Below are 16,368 nucleotides of genomic sequence, written 5' to 3'. Positions count from 1 at the left end.
CTCACATACAGTAGCACATTTGCCATTTAAGGAAGTTCCTGTGCAATATTATTAAATTACAATTTACTTAATTCACACTGCAGGATATTGATGAAAGTTAAGTCCTGGAATGTATTTTCTTTAACAATTTTCAATGTAAACCTTGCAACTTTGTTAATTCACCTACTGTATGTGATACAGATCAAATGCCTAGGCAGATTTTCTGTACTGTAAATTAAGCAGTAAATTAACCATACTTGGAACAAAAAATATCTACCAACTTCTCATGAAGATAATTATGTTTTGTTGGCACTGCATTAATGAACTACACTCACCCAAACTATAACCTCTTAAGGGAGGAATTGCATATTGTGCAATGTTTTATTTAATTGAGTAATGTCTCATAACACCTGAATAAATAACGTTATCCTAGGTAATGTGGTATTTGGTTCAACCTGTCTTCCTCAGGGTGTCAGAGGAGGTTTGGGGGAAGGACAGGAGCCCTGGCTCTCGAAGCTGGTTGCTCTTCCTGGCCACTGTGGAGAAAATGTGAAACTGCTTAATATCCTTACGTCTTCAGGATTGCGAGATGTTTGCTCTATCTGCAACTAATTGGTCATAATTTTGTTTTAAAAATGAAATTGCAAAGCTACTTGATAGTGCATGCACAAGCACTATTGATGGAACCTGTGTCCAAGCATGATAAGAGTTCTTAATGTCATAATGTGTCTATCAAGGATATCGTCTTGTGACGTCATTGCTATAGACTGTGCTCTCAGAGCTACTTCAAGACTTTAATTTGAATTCTCACTTATTTGCACGTGTTTGAGAGGATGTCCCACACTGCAAGCATAGATAATAAGAGATTGATAGACAGATAGCCCAGTAATGGGACCTAATTTAATCAATTTCCCTGATCAAACTAACCAGGGATTAATACCAGGACACCATGTATCCAATTAATAATTTGGATTTTGCCCTTGTATGATCATTATAGTGAGGGTCAGATTTCCCTCTCTATTCTGGCACAGACAACATCCTTGTATTCTCATTGAGCTGTGTATTTGTGTTAATTGACAGGGTATTTTCCAAAGCTCTGTGATTGGCTGCGAGACATGTTTCTCTATGCTTAGATAGCCATGTGATGCAGCTAAGCAGAGTGAGAGCTCTGGAAAACCCTGCAATTTCTTGTTGTACCTACTCTTACTTTCAAGAAAAAAGAACAGGCTTCTACCTCTCCCAGGGCATGCCAATGTGTGATGGGCTTGCGAGGATAAGCTAACATCTCATTCCAGTGGTCACGTCCAAGACCCTCAGTCTCTGGGCCTGTGCGACAAACCCCAATCACCTCGTTGTGTCCTACCCTGTAGATATGACACACACACATACATGCCTCTTATTGAGTCATAGGGTTAAAGCAACCTAATGTTACAATAACATTTTGTCAGATTTTCTACAATGTTTAATCATTCTGGTTTTTTGCTTCTTTGTCTCTGTTGAAATTTAAAAAAACAATCAAGTACACTATGTAATTTGTGCAATTTTGTCTTCAAAACCACTGCGTATAAATCCACACAAAAATAGGTAAACAAACATACAGTAGTGTATATAAGCAAAGATAGCTAATCAAAAGCTTTGAATCAAGACAATGGATTCATTCAAGATGTCTTTGCCAGCACACAACAAAGCTTATGGAACCTAACAATTACAGTAAATTCAAGTCTGATTAAATGTTTCTCAACATTTAATTGCTAATATCAGTCAATTATGGGGCATCTGGGAGAAATCCACTTAGTGGTCATGATTAGATTGTATGTGAGAACTTAAAGTGGAAAGTTTTGTTTGAGAAGTTTACTCCAGTTCAACTTCACTTAATTTTTCCTTACTCTTCTTAACTCATTGACCATGCAGTTGGCTATGATTATACATAAATGGTACGATCCCACTTACACTGTAATCTGAGGCATCATTATGTTCAGTATGCAGAACAGTTCAATTTTCTTTATGTGAAATGTTCAACTCACCGGTCATAGTCCATCACCATGATAGACAAGCTGACTTGTTCTACGTTCTCTGGAGGAATGTCAAAGATAATGGCTTCATTGTAAACTGGGTTGAGCGTGCTCTTCTTTGTGGTGGTTTTCCTCTTCTTCAGCCTCCGCCCGTCACAGATCAGAGAAACCTTCACGTAGGGGTCTACAGACACAATGCCTTCACTTTTTAGGAAGATGCAATGGCATTTCATTGTCATTTGATTTTACATTTCAATTACTATGAACTCCCCCACACACATTAAAGACATGTCATGGAAATATGTTCCCCCGTTTTTCTTATCTTTATACGTTTACATTTCTACACTTGTCAAGTGTTTTCATCAAAGCGACGTTCAAATGCATGACTTGATTGCAGCAGATTATCACAGACTAGAAGTGCACATTTCAGTTTTACAGATGTTAATACCAAGGAGCAGTCTGTATTTACCGAGACAGAGCAACAATAACATAATCTCAACTGCAACATTGCAGTTGAGTCATTGCAGTCATTACTCCATCATAGGATACTGTGTTGTTGTTGCTGTTCTGGTCATCTGTGCTGCTGCAGCCTTACCTGAAGAGCCTGTGATGTCCATGGCTTTGAGGTTCCTGCACTTGATAACGGTTAATGTCATCCTGCCTGCCGTCGGAAGGTAGCAGAGCGAGTACATGATTTCTCCAAGGTCCACACTCTCCTGGAGACAAACAAAAGAACATGTTCATATTTTAGATTGATTGAAGTGCATAAACGTGCATTTGTGTAATTGGGACTTCACCCAAGGTGGAATATACAAATGTGTTTTACAAAACACGTAGGAGGCCCCTTTAGTGTCTGCTTATGCTGTTAAAGTATTTTAATATTTCTATTTGCATATTGAACAACATAAAGTAACTTCTACTCTCCATAGAAATTATCATTTTAGAGCATGTGAGTATGGTGCCTTTGAGAATACAATCTTGTGGATATACACAAATTATGACAGATTCAAAAAGACATCATTGTAATACATCACTGTAATACATCAGAGCTACTGTTTTATTGGCCATGATGTGAGTGTAGGTACAGAATTATATTCTGTGTTAGTACAGTTCATCCACCATGAATCCACCGTTTCATTTCAGAGAATGTTATGAGATTTGTTAGTGAATCATCAATTTTAAATAATCAATGTAAAAAGGTTATGCCAAAGGTACTTATCATGAAGGAATCAGGTATTATCAGGCAGTGGATGCTCTGGAAATTGCTCTGGAAAATCCACGTCTACAATAAATCGGAATGTGAACACTCCGTGTTACCCCATCTCCATTCCTGTCCCAAATTCTTGCGACAACCCACCAGTTGTGCAAGGTGAGGATCGTTAATGTAATGTTTTGGTAGATTATTCTGATTTGGTGATTATGTTGTCAACATGGAACTGGAAATAGCATGGTTTAAACTACAGGAGCCTTGAACTACAGTAGTTAGCTCTTTCCAGCTGACTGGGTGGGACTTTACAGCCAGTCATATCACTGAAGAAAAAAACATCAAACACTTGATAACACAAAACTACACTAGCATTTTTTGGAAATAACAGGTCAACTCCTTGAACTTTGTGATGCCGACAACTCAGTAATAGTCTACTCAGTGTGACAACAGCAACGTCAATTAGGAATGCATAAATACTTCATTCGAAAAGGATACTTTGAAATTTAGTAATTACAGTGAATTGGAAAAAAGATAATTGGTTGTAAAAAAAAACTGTCACAATGGAAATTGATGGCAGGCTACCATTGTTATAATGCATCCAAAAAGCCATAACCTTATTCCACCTCAGTAGGATGGCAATTCAGCTAATGTAATTGCCAAAAGATTGCATAAACAGGATCAACAGTCATAGAGGGTTGATAATGGAGCTAGACAAAGCAATACACAAATAATAGAAGAACAGAAGGAGACAGAACAGTGGAGGGCAGAAACCTATCAACACAAAGAGTACAATACACAAAGAGACTTTCAGCATTTATGTCTGTAAACAAAATAGGGTTACCCTAAAGAAATAATCCTGGAATGAGAGATGTATCCCCTGCCTTCACCTTAAAAGAAGCTGTACTTCAAATTGTATACTTTATAACATGGTATAGCATGTGTATAATATACTGTATAGCATGTGTAATGTAGTATACGGTATGAAAGCTCCTGTAAGGCCTTAATTGTACTATTAGACATAGTCCTATACAATGTTTATATGGGTGAAGTCATTTCTTATAAATTACTTCAGAAGCCAATTTTTTTAGACATTTCAGGTCACTGGGAACACTATGCCGGCGGCTTTGGAGCGGCTGTGGCTCAGGGGATAGAGAGGGTTGTCTGTTAATCGCAAGGTTGGCGGTTCGATCCCAGACTCCTCCGAGGTCATGTGCCGAAGTATCCTTGAGCAAGACTCTGAACCCCAAGTTGCTCCCGATGGGCAGGCCGGCGCCTTGCATGGTAGCTCGCTGCTGTCGGTATGTGTGAGTGAGAGTGTGAATGAGAGGCAAAACATTGTAAAGCGCTTTGAGTGCCGCTAAGGTAGAAAAGCGCTATATAAATGCAGTCCATTTACCATTTATGACATTGTTATGCTTTAACATAACACAGTCACATGAATGCCCAGGCAATCATCAGATGCTAAATAACCAGTGTTACAACCTCAAATTCCTTTCCCCAGGTACAACCAAGTGCTGTCATATGTTTGTACGTGCCCGCAATCCAGATTCGTTTTTTACTTTTATGACCTTATCCTGACATCTGGAAACAGACATGTTGCATACAATATCATTTACTGTATTACTGAACTTATAATGTAGGTTAAAGTATGCCATGAATTGAAATATTGGTAATTAAAATTGAGGAATATCAAATCTATATTTGGCTAGTTTAAGGCATTAATGAGCTATGAATAGCTCATGACCAGCACTTCCTAAACTAATGCTTATCATACTCAGTCCACACTGTACCCAGTTCCTAACCACTTAGACTGATGTTGTCCAGTGGAAATGTTTTGAGCAGGAGGAAAACATTTTAATCAAACTGTAGAAAGATAAATATGGAACCATTTGTTACTCAGTGCAACATGAGGTTATGGCTATAACTCTGTATGTCTATGATTTCCATGAAAGTATGTTGTCCAGATTAACTAGTGATAAAAATAGATTGCAGGTACAATCAAACAAGCAAACAACAAGCACACCCTTTAAGTGATGAAGGTGACTCAAAGTAGCAATAATCAAACTCAGAGCAGGGAGAAAAAGTGGTAACCATTCATCAATTCCAGGGCAGGTTAGATGGCTTATAAGGCCTCATCCTAAAACAGAAGATGTTGATATATTGATGAGTAGGTGACAAATGGTCTGAATTAAATGTCACGCACGGACACACAAAATATAAAATACTTATATTTAGATTTTTCACCACAAGAGTTAAGCATATACTTGAACTTGTTTATTTATTGAAGCAATCTACTTTAGGGTAATTCTTCACTGACTGACCATTGCTAACTCTCCAGAACTCTTCGCAACCAAGCCCTGACCCCACATTGTTCTCCTTTAGGTAAAAATGTTCTGAAAGGAATGTTATATGAGGCCACACTCACCGTAGTGGCGACGTGAATGTCCTTCCAAACCACTGCCTCTCTGGACAGATCGGACAGCTCAAAAAGGTTGTCCACCACCACCTCTCCGATCATGTCATGGCTGGTGAAGCGGTCAAAGTCGTAGACGCTGAAGTGCAGCTTGCGGTTACACAGCTGGTCATACTCCACGGGGAAGCAGAAGGCTTCGTCGAACGTGGGGTTGAGGGTCTTGCGGTGGACTCGAGTCTGGAACTTCTTCTTCCTCTCCGGCAGCAGGTAGATTTTGACGTAAGGATCGGAGGTTCCTGTGAAGTCCTTGGCGGGAAGCTCCAGGGCCTTCAGGATCGTCACCACCAGCGCCTGCTCCTCGTAGTCGTATCGTAGCGAGAAGCTCAGCTTTCCACACGTCTCCACCGGTTCTTTGGCCCCGTCCTCCGAGTCGACAGACTTCTGTTTGTAGAGCTCTGGCTTGATTCGTCCGATGCTTACCGTAGAGGATTGGCGGATGGGCAGGGTGTCCATACTGAAGTCTACACTTGTAACGTTCATCTGGCGAGGCAGGTGGCGGCGGAATGAATTGTGTCTGTGAATGAAAAAAGGTTGGTATCAAATGTGGCCAAAATCTTTAGTGTCTAATGTAGCCTGTCATGTCGTCCCTAACTCTGTGGTAATGAACTGTGTTTCATTTATTTCATTCAAACCTAGATTCACTTGTGATTTCCACAAAGATTATCAAGACAACTTGATATCATGGGCTTAGCTGTGAAGAAGAGCACTTGAACTGCATGAGTTTTGTATTCCAGATCTTTATCAGAAGATTTTTGAAAATCTTGAGCATGATTCCATTCACTAATGAGTTCCATCGGTTGTTCAAACCATTCATCTTTTTTTACCTCTGGTGTCACCTAGCAACTGGCACTCATTTTTCCTATGCCACAAGAAGATCACAAGAACCTACAGTGTAACCCGTTGAAAATGACCAAACCTTGGCTGCATGAAACAAGAGCTTAGGAAAAGAAACAATTCAATTTGCTACAGCTAGCAATGTTAGATTTTTTTATTAATATTTCAAATATTTTATTAAAAGATCCCTTATTTCTGTATGAAGGGATCTTCTGCATAACATTTGTTGCAATGTTTATATGAATACACAGTACATGGGACAAGGCTAAGTTGTTCACTTTGTACATGTCCTCAGATTCTCGAGCAATCGGCAAATTAAACTTTTACAAAAACACAGCCTGTAAGGGATTGCATGAAAAATCAATTAACGTCCAAAGAAAAAGTCTGCGAGTAATTGGAAGAAGAAAAATACTAAATGAGTAGGAGATGAGGAGGAGTGGCGACGTAAAATTAGCCATTTCGGTGCCTGCCTCATCAGTGTGTAATTTAAGAGAGTCTAGATTCAAGAAATTGCATCATCGTTCCTAATGACAAACATTTGCAAGCACGTTTCAACAATGGCTTCCCCTGAGAGACCAGTTGCAGCTGCTTAGCTGGTCTCAGTAGGAATTGTGCCCTGCAACACGACAGTTCCTCCTATCCCCTTACAGCATGGCAAATTACAGATGTGCTCGTTAAAACAATGTCCCCAAAAACATAGAGAAAGCGAGCTGATTGTTTAATTGCAGGGATCGTTCACCGCCGTTGCCATGGCAGCGTGACTCACATGCACGCCCCATGCAGGATGTGGCCATGGGTGATTACAGGGCTTGAACTAGAATGAGGGGGCATTGTGTTACGCTGCTTGAGAAGCCTGTGGGGGTAGGCGACCCTCCGAGGTCATCCATGATGCCACCAGTCACAGTGTTTTAAGGTCACTAGTTGTGATTGGTCATGAACTATCATGTCACTTAACGGTTGTCATGTCATGAACTGTCATGTGACTGTCATGCCATGCTAATGGTTTTTGGTGTGCTGTTTGTGCATGGGAAATGTAGCATATTTTCTCCCTCTTGTCATGTTTGAAAACAGCTTGTTAAGTATAAATATATAGACATAGATATGCCTCAACATTCTTCCTAGATTTTGAAACTTGCTAAAAGCATGCCTTTTTAGAGCATGTTTACACATTCTCTCAGCCTTCTCCTTACCACTCATGGATAAATAGAGCCAGATGATTGAACAGAGAGCCTTACAGATTGGGACAGTGCAGAGGGCACTGGAGATGAGAGTAGTGGGGATGAGAGCAAAAGAGATGGGAGTTGGGGGATTAAGGCATTGAGGATGAGAGGAGTGGGGACGAGAGCACTTAGGATGATGGCTCAATAGGGATCAGGGCCCTGTCCTGAGGCAGTGTACCTGGAGGAGGAGGTGGGCTCAGTGGTCTGTCTCTGGATCTTGGCCTGCTGGCTGAGCCTCTCTCTAAGCGCAGTCTGCACCTCGGCGGGGATGTCTGGAGAAGTCTGGCTGATCTTCATGGCCGCCTCCAGGAGCTTGACCGAGCTCCGCCCGTTTAGCTTGACCTCCGGCACCTTCTTCTTCTTCTCCTCCTCCATCGCCACCTTGGGCTCGAGGACCGGCGGCAGGATGGGTGGAGGAGCTTCGGGGAGTCCGACCCGGAGGCCATTGTTGTCGGCATGGGATGAGAGTGCCTTGCTCCTCCAGATAGGCCAGCACAGCTTCCAAAAGACAAAGAGAGAGACTACCAACAGGGCGAGGCCACAGAAACCCACGACCACAGCAAGGAGACTGACAGAGATGTCTACAAACAACCAGGGAGAGAGGGAGAAAGAGAGAGATAGGGAGAGATAGACCGTGAGAAATAAAGAGATACATGGGGAGAGGGACAGGGAGAGAGAAAGACAGGGAGAGGGAGCGGGGAGAGACAGAGACAGGGATAGAAAGAGACAGGGAGGGAGAGAGAAAGAGCGAAAGATTGTACAAGACAGAGGAAGATAAGATAGATAAGAAAGCGATGGACAGAGAGACAGACAAACATGCAAGAAAGAGAGAAAACGAGAGAAAGCAAGCTGTGAGAAGGCAAATGCACTTCTGGTAAAGGAACGGGAGGTTAAAAAGTCAGATCTTATTTAAGCACATAGATCTTCATCACAATACGAAAAAAATAATTTCAGTCAATTTTGTCTGGATTCATGGCCAAGCACTTTCTACATGGTTTTGTAATGATAACCCACATTACCTTTATTTTCTAGACAATAGACGGCGCTAAACAAGGTTTCTATATAGCAATGCTTTTCTATAATATATTTAGCCTGCTTGCTCTTATCCATTATACAATTAAGGTTACTCAGATTATATTGCACCGTATGTTATTTACATCCAAACATTAAACCTTTAGGAATTCTTAATTGTACTTTTCATAAGTGGTACAAGTGCGACGACTCAAGACTTTGACAGACGGTATTGGCCGCAGACAATACACAATATGACTAATCGCAGACATTATGTTCTGCTGGCGTAGATCAGAGTATCGAAATAAATGTAGCTAATTATGATTGAGGATAGTGTCTTAAAAACCACACAAAAAATCCGCCTCAGCTCACGAATGACTACTTTTATGTTTTACCTGTTGCGCATGTTCAGCGTGGCTTGCGGACACAGCCTAAGGAAAGTCACTCCGCATTATATTGTGAGGAGATCCCACTCCAAAATATTTCCCAATCGTATTGTAGCTTAATTTAACATAAAAGCAACAAAATCATTGTCAACCTTCTCATTGTACATTAATTTCCCCCAGGCCCACCCAATTCAGACAGATTGAGATCGACCTACAGCAAACACAAAAGTTGCTTCAGAAAGTCAGCTGAAGTTACAACTACGCCAACAGTGGCGCCTCAAAAAACGCCTTAGCAGCCACTTAAGACCAAATAAACAACACAGTAACAAAGGGGGAAAGCAATCTTGGGAAAGAGGGATAGAAAATGTAAATAATTTCCTATTTACCTGCGTTTCCTTTACCTGGTATGCTGCTTTCAAAGGGAATTATATCCGAACATTTCTCCCGATCTACATGCCCGGCGAGACACAGCTCCTTTACAATTTGGAGGGCCCTTTGGCACAAGCTAATACTGTCCTCTGTCCGGACACTCATGTCTCTCCGGTTAAGCCATTGCACGTTGGACGAGCCGGGAGGGCGGTGATTCATTTGGCCACCTTGAGCGCCGCTGAGTGCAGCCTGTCCGCACCAGATATTAGAGCGCGCGACGCGTCCACATCCATATCCTCTGCGCAATGACTGGTGTGTCTGCTTTCACGCCTCTTGCGCATTAACAAAAGATGCTTAGCCCTTCGCGTCCAACCCACTACTGTCCAATAGTAACGGAGGCTTTTGCAGCATCGACAACACTGGATTTAGAAATTGACTGAATTGAAGCACTGACTACCGATCAGAATTAGTTTCAGTTTGTGATTCAATTTTAATTGTGCTCTACCTAATGTCATCGTATAGGTTTCGGTTGTTACTGTCTATGGGATCTGAGACGGCATAAAAAATCAAAATAACAATGTAAAAAACATTGTAATTCAAGTTTCACTGTAAAATACATTATGTCTACTTGTTGCTAGGTCATAATTAGCTATTCACTGCTCAAAGATTAATACGAAGGTTTCGAAGCAAAAAAACTAAAGAAAATATTCAGTGGCAGTTGTTTGTCAATTATGCAAATGTCCCAAAAGGGATAATTACATAATATTAATAACGTTGGTAACACTGAGCTATCAATCTAACCTAACCTGGTTACAACTCAGGTTTGGCTTTAAGCTAGAATAGATCCACAACAATCCGCAAAAACCCTTTGTATTTCATGAAACACCATTTAATCTGAATTTTTTTATGCAATTATAATCACTATTGTACAGTCAGTGTGTTGCACAATAGCAGATGTGCATACCATGGGATACCTGAAACAGTAACCATTGTTTTCGTCTTCAAAGCTTATGACCTAAAGGTAGAACCTAGGAGAAGCAGACTGTCTCCTAGACAACGCTCCATTCATTTTGAGCAGCTTTACTAGAAGAGGTAGGATCCTTCTGGATGATCGTGTGCAAGACTGGTCAATCATCTCTGTATGTACCAGAATTAACTAACAAATATAGCTTTTTGATTTATTGTGACAGGAAAGTGAAAGTCTAAGTCAAACTCCAGGAGATTCATGTGTTTTCTCATTCTAAATTGAAATACTGAAGATTTCAAATAAAAGCACTTTACATCTACTGCCCAGGCTTTTGCCAGTAAAACATTTATTAAATGTGGTCATGCACCAAATAAGTTTGTGTTCAGACAGGAGAATGATTTTCTGTTTGATGTCATGTCTGTATTGTCTGTCTCTCATTCTAGAATGGTGCAGTCTGTCAAGGCAACACAGAATCCATCCATCTGTCTCTAAGCAACATTTGTCCATTCTGTTCATAAACCAAGTCAACCAGCACTTTGTGTTTCAGAAAAGCTGAAGCATGTTTGTTACGGTGAAATGAACTAAGCACTTTTAGTTCTGGTGCATTATCCATAAACTGAGAGAAACCCAGAGTTTTGAAGTGAAAGATAAAACACAAGAACAACATTGCCTCAAATAATGAATGTCAGACCCATTGAAATTGGAAAAATAAAACCGTGCTGAATTTTAAAAAGAGAAGGCCTTTCAAGTGTCAAAATCAGCCACAGTCCCCTACATTACCCCCCAAATCTTAGTTTAAAAAGTCAGACATGAGGTGTCATGTTAAATAAAAAGGCTTTTAACAAACTTAATGCCGGAAAACAACAGTGTTGTTAGTTAACTGTTGTTATCTCTGAACATGAAGTTGCTAAGAAAGCTGTGAAATGAATTGAACTGTTTTTTCAGTTTGATGACCTGAATGTAAGGTTGATATGAATGTTAAATGTCATGGCAAATGCCAGCAGAAGTGCCAGTGAACAAGATGGGGGAATTGTTATCTGGCTCAAAATCTGCCAAATTATATTCTTCTGCAAATTGTCTTCCCAGGGAGCTTTAGAGGAAGAAAAAAAACGATAGAATAATGAGAATGATGCTTCCTATAATCTGAGGTTTGAGAAAATAATTGTTATTTAATCACTGTTGAAAACATTGCATGTAAAAACAGGGAGCAGTGGTGCTGCCAGTCATAGTGTGCCTGAAATTGTTTCTGGTAGAATTGCATCCGTTGACATTAAACAAGACTGAAAGTCAGCAACGATTTAATCATTATCATTCATGAGCAAAAAGACCTGTAGCCTTCCGTGGTGCAGATTAAAACCGAACGCAGCCACCACAGGACTGAAATGACTGCCATAATTGATTAGTTTATAAACAATGAAAACGTCTGAAATCTGCACACATGAGCCCTGCGCTGAGGAGAGCTTACAGTATGTAGAGACAATAGTTGTGTGAATATCAAGCAGGCTGTCAGTATTGAAGATGACTGGATAGACCTCTTCAGAACTAGATGTTCTAATCTCCAGAGACATGGGGAATTGGAGATTCCTCCTGATGACTGTGGAAACAAGTGCCCGAATGTTCCAGGGGTGTTGTTGAATTAATGTGCTCATTTTGAGCCGTTTTCAATTTGTGTGGTTCATGCCGCAGGCCACTGTCTCAGAGGCACATTATTGTTAAGTTCAGCAGTGAGGATGGATCAATTTGTTTGCTAAACAGTATAATTGGGCTTTGAGTCACCCAGATTTAAGATCCACAAAGGAAAATGAAGTAACTTGAGAGGAAAAGCTCTTGTTTGTGCCTTGAGACTCTCAGTGAAACAAGAGACTACATTTTTATAGGAAGAGTTAATTTTCCTCAAAACACTGAAAGCAATTATTGCAAGGATTTGTGGAGAACTCAATGAGAGGCATTTGGCAGGTCCCAAGGCCGAAACAATGTGCTGGGGATTATTTTTTAATGTTTGCACACTGTGGAGAACATTACTGCGGTATTGATACATACTGTATTGAGAGAAAATAAGCCCTTTTCACTGTGACTGTGGTTTCTGTTCAAGTAAACCGCTGTGTTTGCCAGTATGTGATAACAAGTGCCCTGTTATCACAACACAAACAAACATACGCCCTTTATTGGAGCTTGATAGTTGTATGACACCTGTAGAGCAACGAGCATACTAACTTTCCCAAATGCACAATATCATCAGGCCTCACCTTGCAATAACCAATTTGTGCCATTCTGTGAGGAAAGTCAAAGCGATGAATGCAGTCATACAGACGCACACAAACAGATATTTAAACAAAGGCACTAAAGCAGCTTTTTCTTCACACAGTCTCAAACCTGATTTTAAATGTATGGATGTGAGCTTGAACTTGTTTTCCCCCAATCACCAGGAACATCCAGAAACCTTCAGGGGCAATTTGAAAGAAGACAAGGGAGCAGACCTCATGGCAAGAGTATACTCTGATTGGCTTTCTCATTATGGCACATTTAAATAAATATTGTTTTATGAATGTTATATAACTCCTCTTTTGTCTGTTTCGATGCCAATTACATCATCTTTATATCTGAGTTCCGCACCCTATTCTATACACACATTGTTGATTATGGATGTACCGTTACTCCCAAGAAAATAGATCTCAATCATGGATTACATAAAAGCGGGTGATTATAATTAGGCCATTTAGTGGTTAACTGTCAGGGCTGCCCCCGCGTCCAGTACGATCAGACACATCCACCAGTCGGCCTCCTGTCCTTTCCTCTGTTGCACATCAGTGATAAGGGAATGGAAAATGTGTGGGAATTGTGGTTGATCTTGCAACATATACTGTATACTCTACAGGTGTTCCTCATGGAAGATATGAAACTAATTTACAATGCAACAAATCATTTTGGAAACAGAGTGGCTGGGGAGTGCCATTCGTCTTCAGTCTCATCAGGTTCTTAGTTTGATGTGTAACTGTAATATTCCTGTAGTGAGACTCTGTTTTACACTTTAAATACATTTCCTGTACTTCACAACATAATTAAGATTTTCATCGAGTTTGCAATCACAGTAAATCAATCACATTTCAGTAGCTTTATACTGCCTCCTCCGTCAATATGAAAATAACACTTGAGTGAACATTGAAACTTAATTACAATGGTCTTGATTAAAATTATTACATCAGACACTGCACCTCACTAATGACACCTGTTAGAGTCAGAGAGTTTTAACATTTAGCTTTAGAAAAAGCCATGAGTTTTGGGACATAGTGGTGGTGTATAAAACAATGTTGCGGTTCACATCCATATTCATTTAACTTTGTCTCACACCTACTTTCTTTAACTTACGCACACACACACACACACGCACACACACACACGCACACACACACACGCACACACACTCTCTCTTTCTCACTCACATACACACACTCAACCATCTGAGTAGTGTGGATGAGAAGATCACACTGAGAGAACCATGCTGGGATGTTCAGAATAATTACCTCTGCCTGACTGCCATTCTGCATCCCTTAGGTGAAGTCATTAGGACATTCAGGGGCTTCTCTGTACAGTCAGAACAATTAGTTCCCATTATCACTGAAACCTCAGCCTCATTCAGGGGCATGCACTTGATACCCTAATACTGTAAGATGTCTGACCTTCCCTCAGAGTTATGTCATTATATTGCAGTTAAGATGTTGTTACTGTTGCGCTGTCTCTGGTAAAACTACAGACCTTGGCTTTAACCACTAAACTACTTTTAGAACTGTGCAGTTTGGGTCCTTGTTTATCTGCTGGACTTACTATACACACTTTTTGTATGTCTCAGATAAAAGGGTCTGTTAAATTAATAAAATGAAAAAACTGTCTTCTAAAAAGCTGAATGAAATAGTAACATCTAATACAAATTTTTGCCACATGATTCATTCCTTATAATAAAGGCACCACAGAGAAACCAAACATTCAAACCTCAAGGTTTGTAATTAGCTTATGGTTGTGACTTTGAGATCATTATATGCTGTGGCCTGCAGCACATTGAAATGTGTATGCTTGAAAAACACTTGATTTACTGTAGTGCAGCTACCTGTAGACATAATGCTTGCTCTGTTGCAAAAGCGATTTCTTCCTTAAAAGCTGTGCTTACTACTTGAGCCAACACTCCTCAGAGCTCAAATATGAAATCTGAAATCTCACCTGAAATGTCACACTGTTACCCTGACAACCTGTTGTTAGCGTGATAACTGAATCTGTGAAGAGATATTAATTTGGGACATTTGCTTGTATTTTCTTAACAACCCTAATTATGGGTTTGTCAAACATTGTGCATTGTGCATTGCTTAACTCATACTTTTTTTTTACATGTCTTTCATTCATTTTATCTGGGATGCCAGACTTCTTCAACAGAATAATCAGTTTAGTGATGAGGGAAAAAACAGGCTGACCTCTGGATTGGTATGGACAATTTTAGCAGAAGCGTGTTCCAGACTGTTCTCTCCCCTGCTTGGTTGAGGTGCCAGTCAGTTTAATGTATTCTCCTTGAGCCCCTCCAATCAATACCTGAGTCCTGCCTGTTCAACACACACACTGTGGCTGGAACTGAGGACAGAGGGCTAGAGAAAGCTATTACTGATTTATCTGATTAGGTTACAGGTTTATGTGAGCTTGTGTTCTAATGCATGGTGCAGTCTAACAATTGTTTCCAGAGTTGCTTCAACCATGGGATTTTCTGATATTGCTGTAAAGACATATTATTCTGAAATAAGATCCCTGTTTTTTGGGGGATTATCGTAATTAAATTACATAGGTTGCAAACAACCATCTGCTGTAGGCAATGTTGTTTCAACATGCATCTCGAAAAGTGTATTTGTGTGTCCACTTGTGTGAGTGTGTCCATACCTCCAGACCAGCGACTCTGTGGTAGATTAATTGGCCTTGCTTTATGACTGAGAAGTTGTCATGGTTACCATGGTGGTCAATAACCTGGATGGACCAATGAAACTCTTGTGGTTTCATCCTGGACTATAATTAAAATCAAATGAGATGGAAATGCAGCATTAATCTTTTCTGGTGGCTATTAGAGCTGCAGCTGATAGTTGATGACTGTTGAAAAAACTCCTACCAGATGACAAATGAATCAGTCAATCAGCCAGTTCTATTTAAGCACATGCCGTAAGATCAGACTTTATGTGTGAATGTATGAGAGCAATGTGCCCAGCACTGTGTACAGCCCACTCTGTCTGCATATTTTTGAATGAGTGATTGAGAATTATGATGAAAGGTGCCGATTTGAAAATGTGAAATGAATGAGAACTTGTATCTTTAAGTGTGACTGTTTATCAACAGGGTTTCAAAGCTGTCGTCAGAAGAACATTTTGAACTTTGTTTTCTTAGTGATGACAACAATCAACCCTACAGAAAGGGACACATTCATCAGAAAATCTAAACTGAAATAAGGACATATAATGACTAATCTAAAAATGTAGGTTTTTTATGATTTATTTAAAACAACTGCACATGAATTCACCAGTAGGCTCTCATCACACAGGCAGAGAATGCAACCAAGATGTTATCCTAATCACTTCCCAGTTGCAGGCTTTAGGTTTCTTATTAACAGCCATGAGGTACATAAGACAGAGAACAAGCCTCTGTTTGGAACATAATGACGATATCTCTATTAATAACCCACCCACATCCATCACATCCATCACATCCAGCAGACATCCATGTTTGTAGTATATTATATACAGGAGTCATAGGCTACCTCCTTTTCAAAGGATACCACTGAGGGCTGAGGGCTTCCATCTTTGTAGAAATGAGGTTGTTTGTGAAGAAACGGCAAAAGCTTGGGTGACCATTAAAACAGAGATTCCTTATCCCCCATGCCTGTTATGT

At 40.2% G+C, this 16,368-nt stretch overlaps 1 protein-coding gene across 2 annotated transcripts; it reads right to left on the bottom strand.

Annotated features, from left to right (window-relative positions):
- Nucleotides 1-443: 443 nt before the first annotated feature.
- syt10 (synaptotagmin X) lies at nt 444-9,734 on the bottom strand. Of its 2 annotated transcripts, none has more exons than XM_067254518.1 (7): nt 9,524-9,734; nt 7,904-8,306; nt 5,624-6,185; nt 2,587-2,707; nt 2,004-2,175; nt 1,214-1,343; nt 444-515 (listed from the first exon to the last, which is right to left on the bottom strand). In XM_067254518.1, the coding sequence occupies exons 1-7, from the start codon at nt 9,708-9,710 to the stop codon at nt 444-446; spliced, it is 1,647 nt and encodes a 548-aa protein (XP_067110619.1). In that variant the 5' UTR covers nt 9,711-9,734. The 2 variants fall into 2 exon arrangements, with proteins under 2 accessions (XP_067110619.1, XP_067110618.1); XM_067254517.1 differs by having other exon boundaries at nt 9,509-9,710.
- Nucleotides 9,735-16,368: the final 6,634 nt, after the last annotated feature.

Source organism: Osmerus mordax, chromosome 17 (genome assembly GCF_038355195.1).
Source record: "Osmerus mordax isolate fOsmMor3 chromosome 17, fOsmMor3.pri, whole genome shotgun sequence".
Taxonomy (NCBI): Eukaryota; Metazoa; Chordata; class Actinopteri; order Osmeriformes; family Osmeridae; genus Osmerus; species Osmerus mordax.
Note: the sequence above shows the minus strand (reverse complement) of the source record. Positions and strands in the feature narration are given on the sequence as shown.

Bases quoted from the DNA above. Each gene is read 5' to 3' on its own strand.
- syt10 (XM_067254517.1), bottom strand. From the start codon at position 9,710: ATGAATCACCGCCCTCCCGGCTCGTCCAACGTGCAATGGCTTAACCGG. The intron at 8,307-9,508 runs GTAAATAGGAAA...GGTTGTTTGTAG, and splicing joins ACCAGGTAAAGGAAACGCAG to ACATCTCTGTCAGTCTCCTT. The intron at 6,186-7,903 runs GTACACTGCCTC...TTTCATTCACAG, and splicing joins GAGCCCACCTCCTCCTCCAG to ACACAATTCATTCCGCCGCC.